Source organism: Pelophylax lessonae, assembly GCF_965119305.1.
Source record: "Pelophylax lessonae genome assembly, chromosome: 2".
NCBI classification, from domain to species: domain Eukaryota; kingdom Metazoa; phylum Chordata; class Amphibia; order Anura; family Ranidae; genus Pelophylax; species Pelophylax lessonae.
This window is the reverse complement of record NC_138769.1, coordinates 612253161-612278061: the sequence shown is the minus strand read 5'-3', so window position 1 is coordinate 612278061 and position 24901 is coordinate 612253161. Positions and strand designations below refer to the sequence as shown.

General features: G+C 43.2%; 1 protein-coding gene across 1 annotated transcript in view; it reads left to right on the top strand.

Annotated features, from left to right (window-relative positions):
- Positions 1-24901, top strand: part of LOC309548497 (protein MFI) — a 55731-nt gene that overhangs the window by 4000 nt on the left and 26830 nt on the right. The window contains exons 4-7 of the mRNA XM_082248444.1: positions 29-82; positions 4326-4535; positions 6109-6242; positions 23225-23395. Of these exons, the coding sequence (XP_082104570.1) occupies positions 29-82; positions 4326-4535; positions 6109-6242; positions 23225-23395 (569 nt within the window). The remainder of the gene's footprint in view (positions 1-28; positions 83-4325; positions 4536-6108; positions 6243-23224; positions 23396-24901) is intronic.

The window sequence follows — 24901 nt, the reverse complement described above, 5'->3', positions numbered from 1 at the left end:
ATCTCTTTTGTCATCATTCTTTTGGCAGGCAGAACTTATCGATGCTGCAGCTGGAGTTCATGTCAGGTTCAGACTAGGAGGGGTAAGTATAATCTTCACTATATTGTTTGAGTGGATACATCTATATATGGCTTGTTTTATGATTGGTTATCCAAAACTCCAAGCTGAGCCATTTTTGATATTGGGGTAAAATGTGGGAATTTTTACCTAAGCCACTACTGAGCACAAGCAGGGACATTTATATCTTTAGATAAATGTGGGTGGGGCTGTATTTACTATTTGTTATTTATTGTCTGTATCTAGGACAGCAGGATTCGAAGAAGCTGAACCATGTCACCAGATTTATGGCCTTTTTTTTTTTTTTTGGCACCCCCCTGTTACATTTGGCTACAATTACTGTAGGTAAAAGTAGGGGAAAGGGCTGTTGGAAGGAGTCACAAGACTCTCTAGTTAAATGGTGGCAAATCCCTTCTATGTAACAGTGAGGACCTAATTAGAACCTGGTGCTAATAATATGATGAAAAGAGAGGTTTCCATGAGACTCCCTTGCATAACTTCCTAATGATCATGGCAATGTGGAGGGATTAGAGCTTGGAACTCCAGCAGAGAGATGTATTGCAATCGTTTCTGCCTGTCAGCTTCTGCGGAAGACTAATGATGTCTTTAGTGGGCTCAGCCTTTGATAACTTTTTTTATGTAAGTACTTAGTGTCAGGCCTTCTGATATTTTAGTTTCTTCTAGATGCTGGAGCACTGTACATTAGAATAGTTTGTCTCTCAGGGTCTATGGTGGTAACATATTGGTGCTCTGTGACCTGAACGTAATGTACAGCCATAATGAGAATACACCCACTCTCCCGGTTTCATTTTCATAGCAGACACAATGGGGTTGATTCACTAAAACTGGAGAGTGTGAAATCTGGTGCAGCTGTGCATGGTAACCAATCAGCTTCTAACTTCAGTTACTTCAATTAAGCTTTGACAAAAAAAATGGAAGTTGATTGGTTTCTATGCAGAGCCGTACCAGATTTTGCACTCTCCAATTTTAGCAAATAAACCGCAATCTGTTTATGAAATATTAATTTGGGGTGAACAGTTCCTGTTTTTAATTCTTTTATGTAAAAGGGGAATCTGAACAGCTGACATAGCTTTTAGTGATACATCAGAAAGAATAAGTAGAATATAACCACATGTTCACAATGGTATTACTATGCTAATACTAAGCTTTCCTTACATAAAAATAACACTAAAAAGTGTTGATCTCCTCTAGAAGAAAAGGGGGGGGATTTTTAAGGCAATAATTCATGAAAAAAACAGTAAATAAAATATATGTAATTTATTATATTAAAATTAAAAAATGACACATCATGTCATTGATACACAGATATGGAGATCCCATGACCGAACGTGGAAAACCACAACAGGTCATGGATCACAAAAATCATATAACATACAACCTGACAATGCGATACAAAAATATGTAAGAAAGCAAGGGATATTGTACCCCTCCCGCGCCGGGATAGGAACCCAAGACGAGGGAGAGTGTTCAATCCAACGAGTTTCGAGTGATTAACTGAACTTTTAGTTCCAATCTTCGTCAGGGATATGTGAACTGGTCCCTTTATTTTCCTACCTAAAAAGAAAATACCAACAAACAAACACACAAAAGGAAAACAGTGTAAGAATACATTAGAAGCATGAATGCGTCACCAACCCAACACTCCCACCCACGGTCATGGATGTAATACAATTGAAAAAAGCGGGCACATATGTATAGAAAAAATACCCACCAAAACCTCCTCGTAGCAACAAATAATGCAGTTACTGTGAAGATCCAAGCCTCAACGAAGGAACAATAACCTGTCACTGTTGACCCAAAGAGGAACCAGAGTGGCTCATAAGCTGTCCCGGATATGAGGTTTGGCACCTATCCAGTAGGCCCACGGGGTATATATCGACAAAGAGTACCCCTTAATGTATGGTGCCTAGAAATAATGATAAAAATAATAAAGACAAGCCAAAAGGTATGGTAGTGCCTATAGAATTGTAACCCAATAGCCCAGGCTGAAGAGAGAAAAAAAGAAAAGGGGGGGAAAAAAGATTGTTTGTAAATTCAGCCAGAAAGCCATGATGCCTGGCTGAAGGTAAGAAAAACACCCCCAAAGATCAATGTTACTTACAGGCATCCAAGAGTGGAAATCCCCAATGGGTATAGGCCAAGCTCAGGCAAATCCAGATGGAGATTCGTAATGGCCAAAAAACTGATGTATCACAAATATACAGACCCCTAGCTTCCTCCTGCAGCATGGAGGAGCGTGGGGATAAGGCACCGATGGTGGGTCTTGGCGTCCTCTATTTCAAGGAGAGGCGTGGGGAGTGGCCACGCCCTCCTTGCATTCCCGCGGGTTCGCGCTACCCAGAAGTAGCTGCGTTCCCGCGTGTGGACCGGAGTTGGCGCGCACGGCGCACCGGAAGTGACGTCATCGTCAACTTCCAGTTTCCGAGGGGAACGAAAACAGAGGGCTAAATAACCACCGACACTAATCGAAACACTGCGCAGCGTGGTAGAGGTAACTCAAACCACGCCAGGCAATGTACTCAGGCCCCCCACTGGCATCCATCCAAGTGCAGGGGCCCACATGTGCCGGACCGGAGGGGCAGAAAGAAAGGCCAAACCAACACTGTTTACCCTCCACATGGTCATAACAGTTTACCAAGGACAAAATGAATTATAATATGGAAAAATATGTGAAGGGGCTTGGATCACAAGGGGGAGGAGGAATACTAAGCTTTTCCTTTCTGGACATAAAAAAAAAAAAAAAATAGTGGATTATCAGAGATGGAGCAGAGTAGAGGTAAGGGGGAATAAAGAGAAGGGAACTATTGGGGGGGGTCCTAGGAAAGAAATTCTGGAGGAATGTCTAAAATAAGAGATGGATTTATTTACTGGTTCTTTTTTAGGAATACTCCTGATATGTTAATGGCGATCTGTATTTTAGTAGTATGGATTATTAAATATTTTTGTCACGCTGTAATCTACGCTGTCTGCATTTTTATTTTAAAGCTTAATTACATGCAGTTTTAAAAAAAGAGATGGATTTATAAACTTTCTGTTCAGAGAGTTTGACAGGTATCTGGTCAGAAAAATCAGATAATCCTAAAATCTATCCTACAGCTTTAAGTGAACTGATCCTTTCAAACGTGACTTTGACATGATTGGCATATGCACACGCAGTCTACAGTTTGCCAAACAAGTTTAGTTAGGGCACACAATGGGGTCGATTTACTAAAACTGGAAAGTGCAAAATCTGATGCAACTGTGCATGGTAGCCAATCAGCTTCTAACTTTAGCTTGTTCAGTTACAGAAAAATTGGAAGCTGATTGGTTTCAGTGCTGAGCTGCACCAGATTTAGCACGCTCCAATTTTAGTAAATCAACCCCAATGTCCAGTGACCATTTCTAGTCAAGTGGCTCATGGAACTGACAACTGTGCCAAAAGCGCCTGTGTATTTTTGGCTTTATATATGCAGAAGATATAATAGTCTACATCAAACTTGTTCTTAGGTCACCCTGAGAAATGATGGGGTTAGTGTATATGCACATACAATTGAACCAACCTCATAATTAACTATCTGCAGAGCAATGCCTAGCATACATATTTAGGTTAATGAAAAAAGGAGGAGGAGAAAGAACACTACAAACATCAATGATCACAGGGAAGCATAACAAATAGCAATTGGAGTAGATTTTCTAACTTGTCCATTTAATTGTTTCCTCTATTTAGTGCCCTGTGAAATGTCCTATCATCTCTTGGGAAAACCAAACTCTTTACAGCTCATGTTTCTGCTGTAATTTTTCGATCTGTTAAATAATTACTCATCAACATAACGGAGTCCAAAAATCTATAGTACAAATCATTAATCTGACTGTATTGAACTGTGTAAACTAGAGATAAGATAATAGCAGCAGTACGATCTTTTATCTGGTTTACCAGATGTTTGTAAAAGTATGATAAACCTATATAGCGATGCATGAGAAAATGTCAGTTACTTGGCTTCCCACAATGTTTATCTGCTATCTGTTCATAATCTGCTATTATGACTAGAGATTTACATTGGATCTGTCAGACTTTGGTAAAGACAGCTCAGGGATGGGGTAAAGGAGAGGTCTGCCTTCTGTACTTTTCATCTTCTACAAAGTGTCAAGTCCACTTTAAATTTAGATGAGTAGATTGGGGCAAAACCTTAAAATGAAATAAAAATGCTCATTGTGTATAACAATAATCATGCAAAAACTATAATGAATTGTTTGAATTCTATTTGCAGACAAAATTTCCACCCAACATATATTATAAGTTGTTTACTCACAGACCAGTTGTGGATATGTGTGCCAATAGTCCTAAAGATTACACCAAACAATGTGTGAAACAGTTGCTGCCAAAACAAATCCATAACCATGGTACCATTCCAGAGGACACCCACAACGGCTGGTACAAACGGGTGGAGAACAATGGCTGGAGGCTCCTGACACTTAGGGTTTGTGATTACATTACTGTCTGTTGCATTACTTTATAATATAAAAATGCTGTCTGTTTTACATGACCGCAAGGATCCCAGACTTTATTATTACTTTTTGACTGTTACATAGTTAGAGAGGTTGAAAAAAGACACCAGTCCATCCAGTTCAACCTATGATGTGTGTGTGTGTTTGCTGTTAACAGTTCATTGTATACCCCTGTATGTTGTGGTGTTTAACCGGTTGCCGACCGCCGCAAGCACATATACTGCGGCGGTCAGCCCCGGCCAGGCAAAGTGACGTATGGGTACGTCACTAGCCTGTTAGCCAATAGGGGGCGAGCGCGCGCCCCCGTGGACGCGCTCCCGCCCCGGCTCGTTCACGGACACCTCCGTGCGAGTGATCGGCGGACCCGATGTCCGCCGGTCACTCGTGAATGTCCGCTGTGAATGGAGAAGGGCAGGCGGCTAATGTAAACAAAGCCGCCTGTCATTCTTCCCTGTGTAACAGCACAGATCATAAGGTCCTGCTATGTAGGACCGTTGATCTGTGCTGTTACATGTAAAGCCACATCCAATCACAGTTAGAAACACGCCCCTAGGGACACACTTAAACCCTCCTTCCCCAATAAAGTTAACCCCTTCCCTGCCAGTGTCATTTTTACAGTAACAGTGCATATGTATAGCACTGATTACTGTAGTAATGTCACTGGTAACCCCAAAAATGTCAGTCAGGGGTCCGATCTGTCGCCGCCATTACTCGTTAAAAAAAAAAAAATGACAAAAATCTTTCCCTAGTTAGTAAACGCAACAACTACGCTTATTGTGATATTTTTTTTTACCAAACATATGTAGCAGAAAACAAATTGCCCAAAAATGTTAAAAAATTTTGATTTTTACATTTTTTTTGGGGGGGAATTTCATATAAAAATATGTGAAACATTATTTTTGCAAAATTGTCGCTCATTTTTTTGTTTATAGTGCATGATCAAAAAAATTGCACATGTGATCAAATACCACCAAAAGAAAGCTCTGTTTGTGGGGAAAATAGGACCTCAAATTCGTTTAGGTACAGCGTCGCACGACCGCGCAATTTTTCCGTTTAAAGTCACGCAGTGCCTAAACGCAAAATAGGCCCTGGTCAGGAAGGGGGTAAAATATTCCGGGGCTTAAGTGGTTAAGAATGCTGTTTGTGAGACAGGCCTTATCAACTACATCAGTACTTTCTTTTTTTTTTTTTATTACTGTAAGGAAAAGGTTTCAACCTAGTGAACTTTTTATTGCTGTGTAGATTTTTTCCTTCACTTCCTCACCAGCAGCTGATGTTTGGAATATTTATTTAGGTTTCTTTTGCTGTGGGACGTGGCTGAGAGCTGTGTTTTGTATGTATTTAGTGGCCCCTTTTAATTTTTATGTTTACTGTAATACATTTTTTCTGTATTTAAAAAAAAAATGGGGAATTAAAGACAATGCCTATCTACCGAGAAAGGAGACAGCCTCATTATAGATCCTCGCTGGAATTGCTCAGGAGCTCTGCAGGATATTACATGCCCGATGATACATTTTTACTAACCCCATTTCTTTATCTCCTCAGGTCTCTGACAGCTTAGATGAAGTGACTGCAGCTGATAATAGGAAGAGGGTCAAATTCAACCACAACAAACTGCAGAGAATACAGGATGTATTAAAAAAACAAAAGCAACGAAAAATTGACTGGATGAGAAAGATGTGAGTAGATAGTGCAGCTGTGTGTTATGTAAAACCGTTTTAAAAGACCTCTCTAGAATGAATTAGAAGGGGGACGAATTGGAAAAACTTAGATGAATTTTCCATATAATAACTGTAAATGTGCATAGGTCTTTTCTGCTCCACTATATATCAAAACACGCTCCACTTTTTAAAAAAAATGTATATATAACGTCTCAAAAGGCTGTTGGCCTTACAAAACAATTAGGGCAACCTCTGAATGCTATAAAAAAATTGATTGATACATGAACAATCAATTAAAAATGTGTTGGGACTTTATATGAAGCACTGTCTAAGAAAAAGTGCTTCCATCCTTATTATTCAATAAGAAGGGGGGGGGGGGGAGTAGAAGAGAATTAAAAATGTATATAATAATGACAACTGGCACATATATAACATAGGTACAACCATACAAATCCACATGTAATATTATTGTTATGATAGCCAGTTGTTACATAAAGAAATGAGGGGGAAGGGGGAAGTTTGGGACTTTGCATGCGGTGTGTAGAGATGATTGATGCATGAACAGGTAATTAAATAAGATTGCTTAAGGCGGGTCTAGCATGATAGTATAAAAGCAATTTTAGGCCCCTTTCACACAGGCGGACCGTTCAGATCCGCCTGTTCGTTTTTTTTTTTGGCGGATTTGAAGGTCCCCCCATGCATCTCTATGGGGGATCGGATGTCAGCGGAGACATGTCCGCTGACATCCGATCCGTCAAATCTGGACGGATGGAAACCTTATTTTCCATCCGTCCAGCGGATGGGATCGGATGAGAATGGACCAGCGGTCCGTTCCCATCCGATTTCCCCCATAGAGATGCATGGGGAACTGACACACACAGTGCGGAGACACAGCTGTCATCCTCCAGCTCAGCGGGGGATTCGGCGGCTCGATCCCCCGCTGAGAAAAACGGAATCCGTCCGACGGACGGATAGTGTGAAAGGGGCCTAATAAAACGGAAAATTTATATCAATACTTACCGTAATTTTCCTTTCCTGATGGACTCCATGGCAGCACACGTATGGGTAGGCTCCGCCTCCTCTCCTACCCTATAGGACCCCACTCCCATAAATCTTTGCTCCATACCAGGAGCCGTGTTCCATAACTAGAACTACTCCAGCAGATGGGAGGGGACTCCTGCTGCCATGGAGTCCATCAGGAAAGGAAAATTACGGTAAGCATGGATATAAATTTTCCGTTTTCCTGACAGACTCCATGGCAGCACACGTATGAGAAATAACTAGCCATACACACCCGGGCGGGTAACTGCTGGTTTAACAGAAAAAGGTTTAATTTGCACCGTCAACAGACAAGACTTTTAAACCAAAGTTGACCGAAGATAAAGAAGCCGGTTCAACACAGTAATGCGACATAAAGGTATGAATTGATGACCAAGAAGCCGCTCTGCAAATCACGTCAGGAGCTACATGGAGAGAAGCTGCCCACGATGTAGAGATCCCTCTAGTGGAATGAGCTGTCACCACCTCTGGAGGAGCCAGTCCATTAGCTTTATATGCCCACTGGATGGTCTGAACTATCCAACTAGCTATAGATCTTGAGGAAGCTTGTTTGCCCTTGTTTTTTCCACAGATGAGGACAAAAAGATGGTCTGACTGGCGGAAAGGAGCTGTAGTTTCCAGATATAGCCGAAGAGTTTCCCCCACGTCCAAAGGATGGACAGAATTTTCATCTTGAGATTTGAACGTGGGTAGGACAATTCCCTGGTTGACATGGAATACCGACATTACTTTCGGATTGGAGCCAAGCATCGGAACCAATACTACCCGATCAGGGAAAAACGTAAGGAATGGTTCCTTGTAACCCAAGGCACCGAGTTCAGAAACCCTTTTGGCCGAAGTAATAGCCACCAGAAAGGCTGTTTTCATGGAGATGTTTTTAAGGAAGAATGGATCCTTCTGATCCAAGGTGAGTGAGGAAAGAAACTCCAAGACCGTAGGAAGATCCCACTTAGGGAACCTGGGCTTTCTAGGAGGTCTTAACCTAGTAGCGCCTCTGAAGAACTGGCGAACCAGGGAGTGTTTCGCCCATGCAGTCCCAGTGAAGGCCGAAATGGCTGAAATTTGGACCCGAAGGGAGCTTACTGCTAATGACAGGTCCAGACCGGACTGGAGGAAGCCCAAAATATCCTGGATTCCTGGGTCAGAGACAGAGCTAGATCTGCTATCCACATAATCCTTAAACTTGGACCAGATTTTTTCATAGACCTTGTTCGTGCCGGGTCTTCTGGCACTCATCATTGTAGCGATTGCCTCGTTTGGACAACCGAGCGCTTTCAATCTTTCCCTCTCAACAACCATGCCGTGAGATGAAGCTGTGCTGGGCAGGGGTGAAGAATAGGCCCTTGGGACAGAAGGTCCGGCCTGACTGGCAGAGGTATCGGGTCCCGACAGCTCAGCTGGAGCAACAGAGGAAACCACGGTCTCTTTGGCCAGAAGGGAAGAATCGCTATGATCTGCACTCTCTCTGTCCTGAGTCTGTGAAGAAACTTGAAGATGACTGGCACTGGAGGAAACGCATAAGCCGTTTGAAATTCCAATGATCCGTCAGGGCGTCTACCCCGTAGGCCTGGGGATAACGCCACCTCGTGTAGAATCTCTCCAGTTTGGCATTGCTTGGAGATGCGAACAGATCTACCTCTGGACGGTAACCTAGAGACATGACCCATATGAAGGTCTCTGGATGGAGTGACCACTCGTTGTTGTCCAGAGCAGACCTCGAGAGGAAGTCTGCCTGGACGTTCTGGGCACCCGGAAGATAGGCGGCTGACAAGTTGGACAGATGTCTTTGAGCCCAATCCATAATAGGTTTCACTTCTTTCAGAAGAGAAGGACTGCGGGTGCCCCCTTGTCTCTTGATGTAGGCGACGGCTGTCGTATTGTCCAGTCTTAGGAGGACCGAGGCATCGGTCGCCAGATGCTGAAAGGCCTGGAGAGCACAGAACGCTGCCCGAAGCTCCAGCACATTCGAGACCACCCCGTATGTAGGGAAGTCCCATCTGCCCTGGGCCACCTCCGACAGGCAATGCGCTCCCCATCCCGTCCTGCTGGCGTCCGAGGTCATGACCAACCAGGACGCTGGAACGATTGAATGGCAGTTTAAAAGATTCTTTCGCTGAAGCCACCAGGTTAAGCTGTCCTTCATGGACGTAGTTATCCGAATGAGGACTTCTGGATTCTCGAAATTCCATTGTTGGAGGAATCCCATCTGAAAGGGCCTCATCTTCCACTGTGCCCACTTCACCATGGGAGCCGTGGAAACCATGGTCCCAATTATCTTCATGCACTGGGACGCCCGGAGATGAGAGGCTGATAATGCCGGACGAATCCTGTTGCGAATTGTCGGAATCTTCTCTAATGGAAGGGAGATAGTGCCTCTGGAAGTGTTGAAGAGGGCCCCTAGGAAGACCAACGACTTCGTGGGTTCCAGATGACTTTTTTCCAAATTCAGGAGCCACCCGAACTCTTGAAGGGTGGAAATTACTTGAGATCTGTGAAGCAGAATTTGATCCTGATGTTCTGACAGAAGGATGGTAAAGACGAATCCCTTTTGCTCTGATCAGGGCTACTACAGCCAGTAAGATTTTGGAAAAGATTTGAGGTGATGTGGTAAGCCCGAAAGGGAGACAGGTAAATTGAAGATGCACCTGACCCACTGCGAATCGGAGAAATTTTTGCATTTCTGCTGCGACTGGGATGTGAAAGTAGGCATCTTTCAAGTCTATGGATATCATCCAATCCTCTGGCTGTACCACTTGCCGAATTGTAAAAAGTGTTTCCATCCTGAACCTCTCTTTCTTGATGAAGGTGTTTAGGTGTGTTAGGTCTATAACCGGCCTCCAAGAGCCGCTTTTCTTCAAGACCATGAAGAGCGGAGAGTAGATGCCTTGGAACCGTTCCTCGGTTGGGACAGGCACTGCCGCACCCTGGGCAACCAGGGATTCTACATATGTAAGAAGAGTTGACTTCTTCTCTTCTGAACGGGGTAAGGCCGTAGGAATGAAGCAAAGAATGGGGCTTCTGTCGAAAATCCACACATGTCCGTGTGATACGGTTCTGACGGCCCATTGATCTTCGATCGAGGCTGCCCAGACGTGCGCAAACTGAAGCAAGCGTGCGCCTACCCGCACCGTCTGGACAGGTTCGATGTCAAAAAGACTTCGTCGCCTCTCGGCTTGCTGAAGATTTTCCTTTGGAGAACTTCTGCCCTGTAGACTGAGGGCGCTTCCAGTTCTTCCTGAACTCACGACCGGGCCTGTAAAAACGGGCCTCTCTGGCACGATCAGGATTTTGTCTGTTTTGAGGTCTTCTCTGATCTATCAACCGGCGATCCTGGGGAAGGAAACCAGATTTACCACCAGTGGCACGGGTAATAGCACTGTCCAGTTTATTACCAAAGAGGGAGGAACCCTCAAAGGGAATTTTGCACCAGGCCTGCTTAGAGGCAGGGTCGGCCAACCAGGGGCGCAACCACAAGGCGCGTTTGGCCGTGACAGAGGACAGCATGACCCGCGCCGCCAAGCGGATTATATCAATGGATGCCTCACCCAAGAAAGCCGTTGCCAGTCTCAACTCCTGAATGGCTGAACTCCTGGCCACCTCTTCGGAGACACTCTGAAGTGTAGCCTCCATGCTGTCTACCCAGGCTTCCATTGCCTTGGATGTGGCTGCCAAAGCCAGAGCCGGCTTACACGCCATACCTGCGGAGAGATAAATCTTCTTAAGATCTGTGTCAATCCGCCTGTCAAGAGCGTCTTTGAATGAGACTGAGTCTTCCAATGGTAAGGTTACGTGTTTCACCAACCTCATCAAGGCCGCATCCACCGTGGGAGCGGAGTCTAGATGTTTCACCTTATCATCCTTAAAGGGATACATTCTGGAGACCTTAGATGACAAAGAGTTTCTCTTTTCAACTCCCTGCCACTCGTCTGTAATAATTTCTCCCAATTCCCCTAGGAGGGGAAAATGGGAACGCTCTTTTTTGAGATGTTTGAAGTATTTCTTCTGTTTAGCTGGGGACTCAGCTGGATCTTCCCATTTTAATGCCTCCTTAACCGCCTTAACTAGCGGTGGGACCATAGCAAGTTCAAAACCTACATTCTGGTCTGCCAAATCATCTTCACTGTCTGTAGAATCTTCTGACAGACGACTTGGTTGTGAAGTACCTGGCTCCACTTCATCCCTTGGGAGGAAACCAGGAGCCTCTGAAGAGTGACCCGAAAGCCTGCTCGAATCCCAATCTCTAAGGGATTCTTTTACAATCCGCCTGACCATAGCCTCCACTGGTTGTGCAGTGTCTTGCTTTTCCCTCAAAACCCTGGAATAACAGGTATCACATAGGGATCTATCCTCAGGGATATGGGCTCGACAGCCCCAGCATGATTTCCCTGAACTGCGGTCAGAATGGCGGGATTGCCGCGGAGCGACTGAACTGGAAGTGTGCTCATGTCGTTTAGACCTGGAGCTAGACCTATGACCAGACTTTGATCAAGAATGCCGATGGGCTGAAGGAGAACGATCCTTTGATCCAGAAATAGGGCGTTAGTCAGACCTAAAAGGGCTGAATAGGGAAAGAAAAACACACTTAGGCTCCATTCCACCAGCCAACGCAAGCAGGTAAGGGTTAAGAAAAACTAGCTCACCTGTTGCGCAGGGACTAGCCACCGGGGGGTGGTGAAGCATCCATTTGCAGATAGAAGCAAAAGCCTGCACAGGAAGAAAGTAAGCATACATGTACTGACTTTCGTCTCCACACCAACCCTTTTACCCCAAATGGCACCTGGATCAAAGCATGACTCACCGCTGAAGAGCAGAGAAACAGCACGGGGAAGCCACCGCAACGCCCGCAGACATCCCATTGTAAACAGGAATGACAGCTGCTTAAATCTCCCGGGCGCCGCAAAGCCACGCCCCAAACGACGCAATATCGTCATAGGAGATCGGGAGCGATGCGCGCGCATGCGCAGACGATACCAGGGCCAAGCCTCATCCTGGACAACCAATTGAAGGTCCAGCGAGGCAGGGGGAGGAGCCTAAGCGACGATCTGGAACGCAGGAGCGCTCCACCGACCACAAACAGGAAATGCAATGAAACCAAAAGAAAGTTTTATACTTTACCACGACGATAACCGAACAGTCTCAGGCCTGGATGAATTCATGCGTGTGTGACAGGGCATCAGGGCCTATCCGCTCAATAGCAAGGACGTATTGGCCATCAATGCAGCCCACCTCTCATTCAGGATTTACGGCATCTTCAGCATTTTAAAATAATATTGCCCGGGTCCACCCGATAAATATCGAGATTGCTGGACATAAAACAGGAGGCATCCGACATCAACAAGGTCCACACGCCACCAGCTCGCCTGAAACCGATAGACGTCCTATAAGGTAAGACTTCCTTCTCGCAGGAGGAGGACGAAAAAGGAACACGGCTCCTGGTATGGAGCAAAGATTTATGGGAGTGGTAGGAGAGGAGGCGGAGCCTACCCATACGTGTGCTGCCATGGAGTCTGTCAGGAAATATTGTTTTGATCAACATACATATAATGACATAATTTCATATTTATGAGTGGTACAACAGATAAGTGATATAATGACAGACTAAATAAATTCATATATATGAGGCTGACTGGTTGTAGACTGAAATGAAGCACTGTTGTCAAATAGCATAAAGGATCCAAAGATATGAAGATGAAGAGTGCACCGTAAACAAGCTCTATGCGTTACGTGGAATGCGTTCCACTTCTTCAGGAGCGGATGTATCATATATTTCTGTAGGAAAGAAGGAATCTTTTTTACAGAAAGCATATTGCTGCTCTAATTTGCCCATACACATTAAGATTTCTTTCTCTCAGCCCTTTGGGGAATGAAGCAACATCAATGGATGAAGCTGCATTCTATGTACCATCCCTTGTAATTTACTCTGTGCCCTCTCAAAGACAAATAAATTTTGAACACAAATAATGCTTTAAGAATACTCTGGTATATCATATTGAATATTCTTTTTTTTCCAGCATCCTTGCAATATCACTATTTTTCCATAAAAAAAAAAAAAAGTACAGATTCCATGTGTTGCGTTTGCTGCCCAATTGTTTTGATAATGGCACCACAAACGTGGGAAACCAACACTTGAAAAAAATGCACAACAATAAACGTGCAAAGTGGAGCATGGCAAAATGCTCCATGAGCTGCTTTGAAGCATTTGTCACCCATAATGTAGCCCATTGAAATCAATGGGCTGCTCTATGCATGTCGCTCAAAAAACTCGCTAGGTGTGAATGGGGCCTTAGAGAGAGTTAGTGCCGGTTCACACTGGGGCGACCTGTGAGGCGACCTGGTCGCCTCACAGGTCGCCACAGGTCGCCTCCCATAGGGAAGCTGCGGACCCGTTCTAATAGGAGCGACACAAGTCGCTCTGACCTAGAAAAAGGGTCCGGGGCTTCTTTGGGGCGACCAGGAGGCGACTGCCATAGACTTCAATGTTATGAAGTCCATGGCGGCCGCTCCGAGGTCGCCATCTCGGAGGTCGCCCCTGCAAGTAGCGTCGCGGTAATGTGAACCGGCGCTTATTGTCTCAAGAAGCTATCTAGAAAGCTGTATACAAAACAGGTTAGGAAAGTAGTAAAGAGATGTAAGGGGTAGGCAAAGAGAATAAGAGTTAGAGTCTTGGAGCAGAAAGAAAGAAGGAAGAGGAAAGTCAATTGAAGGTGCAGAAGGGGTTGCTGGGAAACTGACTCCCTACAATGTCAGATCTACTACTAGAAATATACAGGAGCTGTGGGTTTTTAATACAATAGTATTTTATAAATAAGGGATATTAGTGATAAATAAGGTCTAATATTTTAAGACTTAATGCTGTTTAAAATGTAATGTTCCAGATTAGAATGTACCAGATTTATGTAGGAACACCATACCCTCTGTGGAAGAACTAAGATTCGCGAAAACCCAACTCTTAATCACCTAGAATGATGGTGACTGTATATATAGTGCCATCTGCTGGAGTTTTCTCTGGCAAGAATGCCTTTTATCCCAAAAAAAAAGAAAGAATTATAAATTATTATAATAAATAATGCTTGTTTATCAATAAATAATGCATGCTCATCAACATTTACTTTGACATATTAAGCAACAATATGTAATATTTTATATATTCTTTCTTTAATTAGACCATTATGAATTTTATCCAAACCATTTACATCAATGATATATTGCAAAAAGTGGTCATTTATTTTTCATGCAGACTATTGGGGAAATTTACAGAGTTGTACAAGGACTGCCTGTATAAAATATGTTCAGTGTAATATAACTACCTAATTACTATTGTAAATCATGCACTTACAAAATAAATTATATTTTAGATGCAATTGTATTTTTCTGACAGTAGCGAAGAAAAAGAAGCAGATAAATAATGTGAAAACAACTCAGATATTTTTATTTGTAGGTTATCCCTGTGTACATACTATATGATTTAATGGTTCAGGTCAGTGGGGATATTTTATCACACTCTCAGGAAAGGAGTCTGATGGAAGAGAGTGGTCTATACAGAAATTTAAAACATTAAGACTGACAACTCGTGGAACATGCATTCATTTGTGTTTAATTTTTATTTTGTTTCATTCATTTAAATTTGTACACGTGTCTCTTAACTCCCTGCACCAAATTTCACTTGAATTGGAAGTGGAACTAAATTCAAAAAGTAAAGATTTGCTATAATATAGAGAACACGAGAAATATTCATTGTGTCTACGCAGTACTCTGAAAAAGTGTACCTTTTATCTGGAATTCCTCCAGAAGTATAGCAGTGCATTTCCTGGTATGTAAGTATGTGTGCCTAGGCACTCCTGTACCTACAGCCTTAAAGCTGTGTGACAGCTAAGGCTCTACTGCCTCTGACTGCTGGTCTCAGGAGATTTGGTGAAGTCACTACTGTGCTGCTCGCTCTTCTCCTTGCATGCAGGAAGACTGCAGGCACAGTTTTAAGTCTTCAATTCTTCTGTAAAGTAAACTTGTCATGAAAGAAATGGGGTAGCCGTTGGATACCACAGCTGACCTAAAAATTGTAATTGACTTACTCCTGACCCTTGCACTCTGCATTACTTACTGCTAACCTCTAAACTCTGTTACATTCTTCTCACCTCTTGACTCTGTATTTCTTACTACTGACCCCAGCACTCTGCATACTTCCGATCCCAGCACGCTGCGATACTTACTCCTGACCTCTAAACTCTGTTAGTCGTCTTCTAACTTCTAGACTCTGCGTTACTTACTACTGACCCCAGCACTCTGCGTTACTTACTACTGACCCCAGCACTCTGCGTTACTTACTACTGACCCCAGCACTCTGTGTTGCTTACTACTGATCTCTGAACTCTGCTTTATTTACTACTGACCCCAGCACTCTGCGTTACTTACTACTGACCCCAGCACTCTGTGTTACTTACTACTGATCTCTGAACTCTGCTTTATTTACTACTGACCCCAGCACTCTGTGTTACTTACTACTGACCCCAGCACTCTGTGTTACTTACTACTGATCTCTGAACTCTGCTTTATTTACTACTGACCCCAGCACTCTGTTACTTACTACTGACCCCAGCACTCTGTGTTACTTACTACTGATCTCTGAACTCTGCTTTATTTACTACTGACCCCAGCACTCTGTGTTACTTACTACTGACCCCAGCACTCTGTGTTACTTACTACTGATCTCTGAACTCTGCTTTATTTACTACTGACCCCAGCACTCTGCGTTACTTACTACTGACCCCAGCACTCTGTGTTACTTACTACTGACCCCAGCACTCTGTGTTACTTACTACTGATCTCTGAACTCTGCTTTATTTACTACTGACCCCAGCACTCTGTTACTTACTACTGACCCCGGCACTCTGTGTTACTTACTACTGATCTCTGAACTCTGCTTTATTTACTACTGACCCCAGCACTCTGTGTTACTTACTACTGACCCCAGCACTCTGTGTTACTTACTACTGATCTCTGAACACTGCTTTATTTACTACTGACCCCAGCACTCTGTGTTACTTACTACTGACCCCAGCACTCTGTGTTACTTACTACTGACCCCAGCACTCTGTGTTACTTACTACTGATCTCTGAACTCTGCTTTATGTACTACTGAACCCTGAAAACTTCAAACTTTCCTTACTTTTTAATAGGATCTTGTAGATCATCTCCTTAAAAAAAAAAGCACTGCACCAAGGTGATCTTTGGTCTTTTCCAGGTTGTTCATGATCTCGACCTCTCCAAGGATGCCTACTCCTGCTCTAAAAGTTCAAAATTAATGTTTTCAGAAGGAGAGTTTAGCCTCCTTGTTTCTTTCATGACAAGTTTACTTCAAATACACAAAATGCTAATGTTGTCTGTCCTTTTTTTCAAACCTGTGCTTAACGGCAGAACATCGATGTGCACCGGCCACATAATGTTGAATGGTATTTTAACTTTTTTTATATTTGTACTTGGAGTCTCTTAGAGATAGTCCAGGAAAGGTAAGGGAGGGAAGGGGGAATAGTGACCCGAGGTGTGCTGTGGTCACATGGACAGTATGTCTAACAGGGGGCAAAAATAAAGACAGGATGAAAGAGACAAGGGGTTTATTGAACAATTTGCATAACAGACTAGTCAGCCTAGTGTGAAAATGTGTGAGACATCTCAACGTGTGAATCCGGTATACACCTGGAGAAACCGGATGATTTCCACCTATCTAACTTTTAATGATGTAAACGTGAACCTCTTGGTGAGAGGCTGAGGATGCAGCTCGTATTCTAAAGGAATGGCCAGAGTAAATTAGGGTCTAAGCCTAGGTTCACTAGGAGGATGTGGCAATGTTTATTAAATTGTGTTGTAGTAAGCCGTGTACTTGGGAAAGGTAGGAGTGGTCTATCCTTGGGTTTGTCTGCCAACTGCACCATGAGTTGGTCTAGGACTGCTACCAGGCACCAAGCGATATGGGTCTCAAAAAACGTAATATCCGTGCCGGCTCCAGTCTACTGTGTCTTGCAGATGTCTAGGTGCAACCGGAAATGGTCGGGGTATCTGATTAACTGTTTAATCAGGAGAATACAGGACTTAGTACTGGTACATGTACATTTGCCTAGTCTTAGAAGGCCAGATATATGGCTGCCTTGAGGACCAGGCTAGGTAGTAGCCTGAAGGGGGACCTGGTAAGCATATCAGACATGTTGCGGAATATACATTATCTCACAAAAGTGAGTACACCCCTTACATTTTTGTAAATATTTTATTATATCTTTTCATGTGACAATACTGAAGAAATTACACTTCGCTACAATGTAAAGTAGTAGTGTACAGCTTGTATAACAGTGTACATTTGCAGTCCCCTCAAAATAACTTAACACACAGCCATTAATGGCTAGACCGCTGGCAACAAAAATGAGTACACCCCAAAGTCAAAATGTCCAAATTGGGCCCAAAGTGTCAATATTTTGTGTGGCGACCATTATTTTCCAGCACTGCCTTAACCCTTTCGGGCATGGAGTTCACCAAAGCTTCACAGGTTGCCACTGGAGTCCTCTTCCACTCCTCCATGATGACATCACTGAGCTGGTGGATGTTAGAGTCCTTGCACTCCTCCACCTTCCGTTTGAGGATGCCCTACAGGTGCTCAATAGGGTTTAGGTCTGGAGACATGCTTGGCCAGTCTATCACCTTTACCCTCAGCTTCTTTAGCAAGGCAGTGGTTGTCTTGGAGGTGTGTTTGGGGTAGGGATCGACCGATTATCGGCAACACCAATATATCGCGGGCCGATATGCACTTTCCCCGATATATCGGAATAGGCCCCTGAGGTTACCGATATTGTCGATATTTCGGGAAAGTGCTTGTACCGGAGTGATGCCTGCAGCTAGAGGCATCCTACCTGCATGGCCGCTGAAAAGAAGACCCGATCAAAGCCGCATTCGGCTCTGATCAGGTCTCCATGTAAAAACCCAAAAGTGATGTCATGACATCACTTCTGGGTATTCTGCGCCAAATTAAAAAAAATGACAGTATTCAAAACATGAATGCTTTTAAGTGCAGAGGAGGGGTTTGGGGTCTTTTAGACCACCAGATCCCTCCACAACAGTACCTGTGGGGAAAAAAAAATGTTTTTTAAATGTCCGAAAATATCGGCCGATACCGATATCCAATGACCAAAATATCGGTATCGGCGTTAAAAAAACAATATCGGTTGATCACTAGTTTGGGGTCGTTATCATGTTGGAATACTGCCCTGCGGCTCAGTCTCCGAAGGGAGGGGATCGTGCTTTGCTTCGGTATGTCTCAGTAGATGTTGGCATTCATGGTTCCCTCCATGAACTGTAGCTCCCCAGTGCCAGCAGCACTCATGCAGCCCCAGACCATGACACTCCCACCTTGACTGTAGGCAAGACACTTGTCTGAACCAAATAAGTTTATCTTGGTCTCATCAGACCACAGGACATGATTCCAGTAATCCGTGTCCTTAGTCTGCTTGTCCTCAGCATACTGTTTGCAGACTTTCTTGTGTATCATATTTAAAAGAGCCTTCCTTCTGGGACGACAGCTATGCAGACCAATTTGATGCAGTGTGCGGCGTATGGTCTGAGCACTGACAGGCTGACCACCCACTCCTTCAACCTCTGCGGCCATGCTGGTATCACTCATATGTCTATTTCCCAAAGACAATCCCTAGATATGACGCTGAGCATGTGAACTCAACTTCTTTGGTTGACCATGGCGAGGCCTGTTCTGAGGGGAACCTGTCCTTTTAAACCAATGTATGGTCTTGGCCACCGTGCTGCAGCTCACTTTTAGGGTCTTGGTAATCTTCTTATAGCCTAGGCCATCTTTATGTAGAGCAACAATTCTTTTTTTCAGATCCTCAGTGAGTTATTTGCAACGAGGTGCCATGTTGAGCTTCCAGTGACCAGTATGAGAGAGTGAGAGCGATAACACCAAATTTAACACACCTGCTCCCCATTCACACCTGAGACCTTGTAACAGTAATGAGTCACATGACACTGTGCAATGACTCCCTGCTAATTGGGTCCAATTTGGACATTTTTTACTTTGCGGTGTACTTACTTTTGTTGCCAGTGGTTTAGACATTAATGGCTGTGTGTTGGGGTATTTTGAGGGGACAACAAATTTACACTGTTATACAAGCTGTAGACTCACTACTTTACAGTCACTTTACTTTACTTCACTACTTTAAGTGTAATTTTCTTTAGGCTGCATTCACATGTCAGCTTATAATCGCGGGCAGAACCGCCGCGGTTCCGCCCGCGATTCGGAGATTTATTGCAAATCGCGGGACGCCTAGCGTTGCCCGTTGATTTGCAATAGCCCCCCAAACGCCGAGCGATGTTGCCGCGATTTACGCCCGCTGAATCGCGGCAACATCGCGCAAACAAAATCGCGGGACGCAATACGCTCCAAAAAAGTACAAGAGCTTCTTTGGAGCGTATTGCATCCCGCGATTTTGTTTGCGCGATGTTGCCGCGATTCGGCGGGCGTAAATCGCGGCAACATCGCTCGGCGTTTGGGGGGCTATTGCAAATCAACGGGCAACGCTAGGCGTCCCGCGATTTGCAATAAATCTCCGAATCGCGGGCGGAACCGCGGCGGTTCTGCCCGCGATTATAAGCTGACATGTGAATGCAGCCTCAGTGTTGTCACATGAAAAGATATAATAAAATATTTACAAAAATGTGACGGGTGTACTCACTTATGTGAGATACTGTATGCCCAGTAATAGGGAGCTTGCTGCCCACGGCAGGGGGACTATTCTTCTGTACCCCTTTAATTTGGCCTTAATGGGATGTGCCGAAAAAACAGATGGCCTATCGGGGTGCAGTAAGGATGCAAAGCGCTGAATTCCGGCCAAATATGTCTTAATGGTGTTGTGAGAAAGTTTAAGCTGGGGGTGGCAGTAGTCTACGAAAGCCAGCAGGTATTGAATGTTGTTGTAATTTAGACTGGGATATGGAGACTGGAACGACTGGAAAGTATTCCAAGACGTATTGTATGCCTTTCTTGTGTCGGCCGATAGTGACTTGTTGATCAATGCAACCGCACAGGCCCAGTGAGTAATTCATTGTTAACAGTGGGTAGTGTGGGGCCGGAGTGGTGATGGTGTCTGTGTCTGGAACCTGCTGGAAAAACAGTGGATAATTAAATCATAATAAAACATCCGCGACTGTATTATCTACACCGTTGATGAATTTACAGTGAAAATAGAATTTGTATTGGAGGGACAGCCAAATGAACCTGCGTACGAAGGACATAAGTAATGAACTGGACCTACCTTTGTTAATAATTTTGGAGGTGGCCTGATTGTCTGTGGAGAGAACTACCATGTTACCTGTCCATTAGTGACCCCACACCTGTGCTGCGAAAACTATAGGATAAATTTAAAAAAGTGATGATGTTTGTGCAAATCTGGGAATTGCCAGACTTTCATCTGGCCACAGTCCTGCTTACCAGTGAGTGCAAAAAATTGCGGCATACCCTTCGGTGGTATTTGATCCCCTTTTCGGTTTTTAGATTTTGCGCTATAAACAAAAAAAGAGCGACAATTTTGAAAAAACACAATATTTTTTACTTTCTGCTATAAAACATTCCCAAAATTTTTTTTTAAAAAATCTATTTTTTTTATCAGTTTAGGCCAATTTGTGTTCTGCTACATATTTTTGGTAAAAAGAAATCCCAAAAAGCGTATTTTAATTAATTTGCGCAAAACTTAAAACGTTTACAAACTACGGAATAGATTTTTGGACTTTTTGTTTTTTATTTTTGTTTTTATTAGTAATGGCAGCGATCAGCGATTTTTAGCGGGACTGCGACATTGCGGCGGACAGATCGGACTCTTAACTGACATTTTTGACACTTTTGGGGACCAGTGACACTAATACAGTAATCAGTGCTAAATAATATGCACTGTTACTGTATAAATGACACTGGCAGGGAAAGGGTTAACACTGGGGGGTGATCAATGCTTACTGACTGTGTGGGGGGATGGCTTTGTGACAGGCACAGAGAGATCGGGGTTTAAGCTTAGCTGAAACTCCTGATCTCTCCCTGCCTGTGTGACAGAAGACTCGCCTGCTTTGTTTACATAAGCAGGTGGGTCTTCCGTCAGTTTCTCTGACGATTGCGCTCCTCCCGCGGCCCGCCTCCCACTGTGTCTAAACATAGCGGGACAGCGTGCACAAAATCACGTAGATCTACGTGATTTTGCGCAGCCGAGCCCCCCTGCAGCAGTATATTTGCGTTGGGCGGTTGGCAAGCGGTTAATAAGCACTTATTCAAGAGATCAAGGAGGTTAAAGCTAGAAAATTAAAGGAAGTAACAGTGATTCTGCTAGGCTAAGCAATACTATGTGTAGAACATTAGAATCGCATGAATAGATCGCATGAAAAGGCGGATGAGAAGAAATCTTTTTGCAAAAAAAAAGGACCATATTTTCGTAACCTACCAATGCTGAAACAAAATCATTAAAAGCAAGTCTACCAGGAATGAAGCAATCCGATAGTACTAACCTGCAAAAAATTGTGGCAAAACCAGTGCTCAATTCGAGAAAAATTCAAACTTTCGTAGAAGACTCGTGCAGACTACCGCGGTGTAGCAAAACCTTGTGGCAGTGTCGGCGCTTGAACCCCAGAAGTTGAACCAGCAACTTGAAAGATAGTGTCAACAAGATGAGAGGGTTGAGTGCAGGTATTTATGGAGCGAGACTCCTCCTACAAAATTAGGCTAATATCTATATATTTAGTATTTTTTACTACAGGAAAACAAAAAGCGCGAACCTGACCCAAGATGAGAATTTCCCTGAAATAAAGGCATTCTGTGACATTGCAAATATCTGGGTTCTTTTCATATCATTCCTCATTGCCTCAACTTCTCCCAAGGTTTATTTTAAAGCGTATCAAAATCCAAAAACAAAAAATGTAATGTATAGCAGCTAATCTGCCCTTAGATGAGGTGGGCTGCATTGGTTTTTTTTCAGGTTCTACTTTCTTAATTTTCATTTGAAAATCCAGCAAATAACTTTCTTTCTGTCTTAGGGTGGCTACACTCCTCCACTGTATGGGGTCAGCCTAGTGTGACAAATAGGATTGGATTCAATTCAAGAAGTTACACGGACACTTCATTTCTCACAAGATCAACTGGAAATTTCTGTACTTGCTGAAAATGTTCTTAGCCTGAAAAAAAAATGAATTCAGCCACCACATCCAAGGACTTGTATACACTGCAAAATATAAAAATGTTTTTTTTTTGGTTTAGATACCCCAGAAGTCCTGCTCCATCGCAGCACTATGCCCCATTCCAGCACTACACCCTGCTCTGACTTCAGCTGCCAAATGCTAGAGCCTCAATCTGCAGTAAAGGCTCTGGCATTTGACAGTTAAATGACATTGGCAGGGTTTAGTGTAATTGTTGGGGTGAAGGGGCTTAGAGAAAAGTGCGTTTCTGTGTACATTTGAGTCTAGGACTTCACAGGGATTAATCTAAAGACCAATACAGATATTTCATGTCTGTTCATTTTAGCCTAGGCAATTTATAGTCCACTCCATAGAATCACGTATAGACCCAAATTCAACCATTACACTACATCTGATTGCCTGACACAGTAACATCATTATGCTTGCAAGGGTCACTTCCTGTGGTAGCGCTTCTTACACTTCCAATTTATGTTATTTGTATATATATGTTTTTTTGTTACTATTGACTTATTTTCTAAATCAAACAGCATTGTGCAAAGTGTAATACCACAATGCAACCTTTTAGAAATCATCTTTTACTGCTATAGAATTTTTCAAAGCTAATTGCTGGCTGTAGGTTACTTTTTATGCATTCTTTATGCAGTTTTAATTGCCTTTTTAAATGAGGCCAATAAATTAGTGCACATCTTGTATTATTAATATATTGTATTATTTTTCATTAGGTATTATGAAGGAAGCCTTCATGCCCAGACTACAGACCCCAACACCGCCATCCTGGTACAGCGTGCTACACAAGGTGTGATTCAATCTGTAGAGCAACATGGCACCCAAGCTGTTCTAGACTGGGAAGTGGATGAACTGCTGAGCTGGACCAACGCGCTTAACTATGAGGAGTAAATATGTTAATTTATTTCAGATGTGAAATAACCTACTGCACACATAAGCAGGGCTCGCATTTAGAGTGGTGAAGGGTTAGAACCCCTGACAGGTTTTATTGCTGTCTCTTTCCCCATTAGGGGGATTCAAAAAGAAAGAGAGAATCTAAAACCGAGCAAACAGGAAGTAAAAGGTAATAACTCAAATGAGACAAAAAACTAACCATTCCCCACTCTACAACAACATTTTAAAGCCAAATTACACTTTAGGGTTATAACAGTTAAAGGATAAGTTCATGATTTGTAATATATTCACAAGAGTAACATGCGGCTATCGGCTTGCAGTAGTTCTCAATGAATTACCAGGGCATTATTCAGCTCTGAGGAAGAGGGGACACCCCTCGAAAGGCGTCAGCTTTTTTGGACTTTTCATCCCACTTTTAGCATTCGTCAGCAGACCATGCTGGGTGGAGCACTTGATGGACTATATTTTGCTTGATACATGCATTTGTTTGTGAGTTTATTTTTATATACATTTTTAACAATAAATTGTTGCAAAAATAATGCGCTAGGCTGCTGCGCCCTCTGTTCCTTTTCTTATAGCGTTCCATTATTGAGCGCTCTAGTAGTTCATTGAGTCTTTCTGTCCGTGTGAAACATACGATGTATGTGCCCTGCATTGCACCTGCGATCTGCTGATTGCGGGTGCAATGCTTTCCAGGTTCCCACAAAAAACGAATAAATGCACATTTTTTTCACCTGCAAAAAATGTGCATTTATTATTATTTTTTAAGTGAACTTATTCTTTAAATACATCAAAGGTACATCAAAACAAATGGTGTTCAAAGTTGTTTTCTTTATAACAACAGGACATGCCTGAGTAGAAAAGTCTGTCCGGTGCCAGCACACTGATGAGTGGGACCTTTTTTTTTTGTGTGAAAATGATGAACTCTTTCATAAGTCTGACACACCCCGTGCTGAGTCAAAGCCAGAGCTCTCCAATCAGCTGGAAGGAAGAACTTTGCTGATTGCACAGCTATAGGTCTTACTTACTGGGGGTGTGCCATACCTGTGAAATGAGACTAAGAATGGCTAAAGTGGTAAATAGTTATTTAAAAATGGATGAAGCACTTTCGGGTGGTCATTGTGATTGGGCACAGTGATCACGGATGTAAACCTGCCCCTGCCCTTTACAATGGAGGATGACTAAGAACTAATGAATTAATAATTTATTAGTTCTTTATCACAGCACAGATCATGGCAGCAGCAGCTTCAAGTAAAGATTTTATTATGTTACTATGTAACCCCCTTAATACTGTCAGGTTATCGATATATGAAAATATTAAATGATGAAATATACTTGCGACACTTACACTGACCTCAGCCTGACACATCAACCTCTGTAAAAAAAAAAAAAAAAAAAACTGGCCACACACACACAATAGTATTGACCAAACCTTCAACAGTGCAAATTCAGACAGGTTTGTGTAATTAGTCAGAGACAATTGGCCATACAAAAACGTC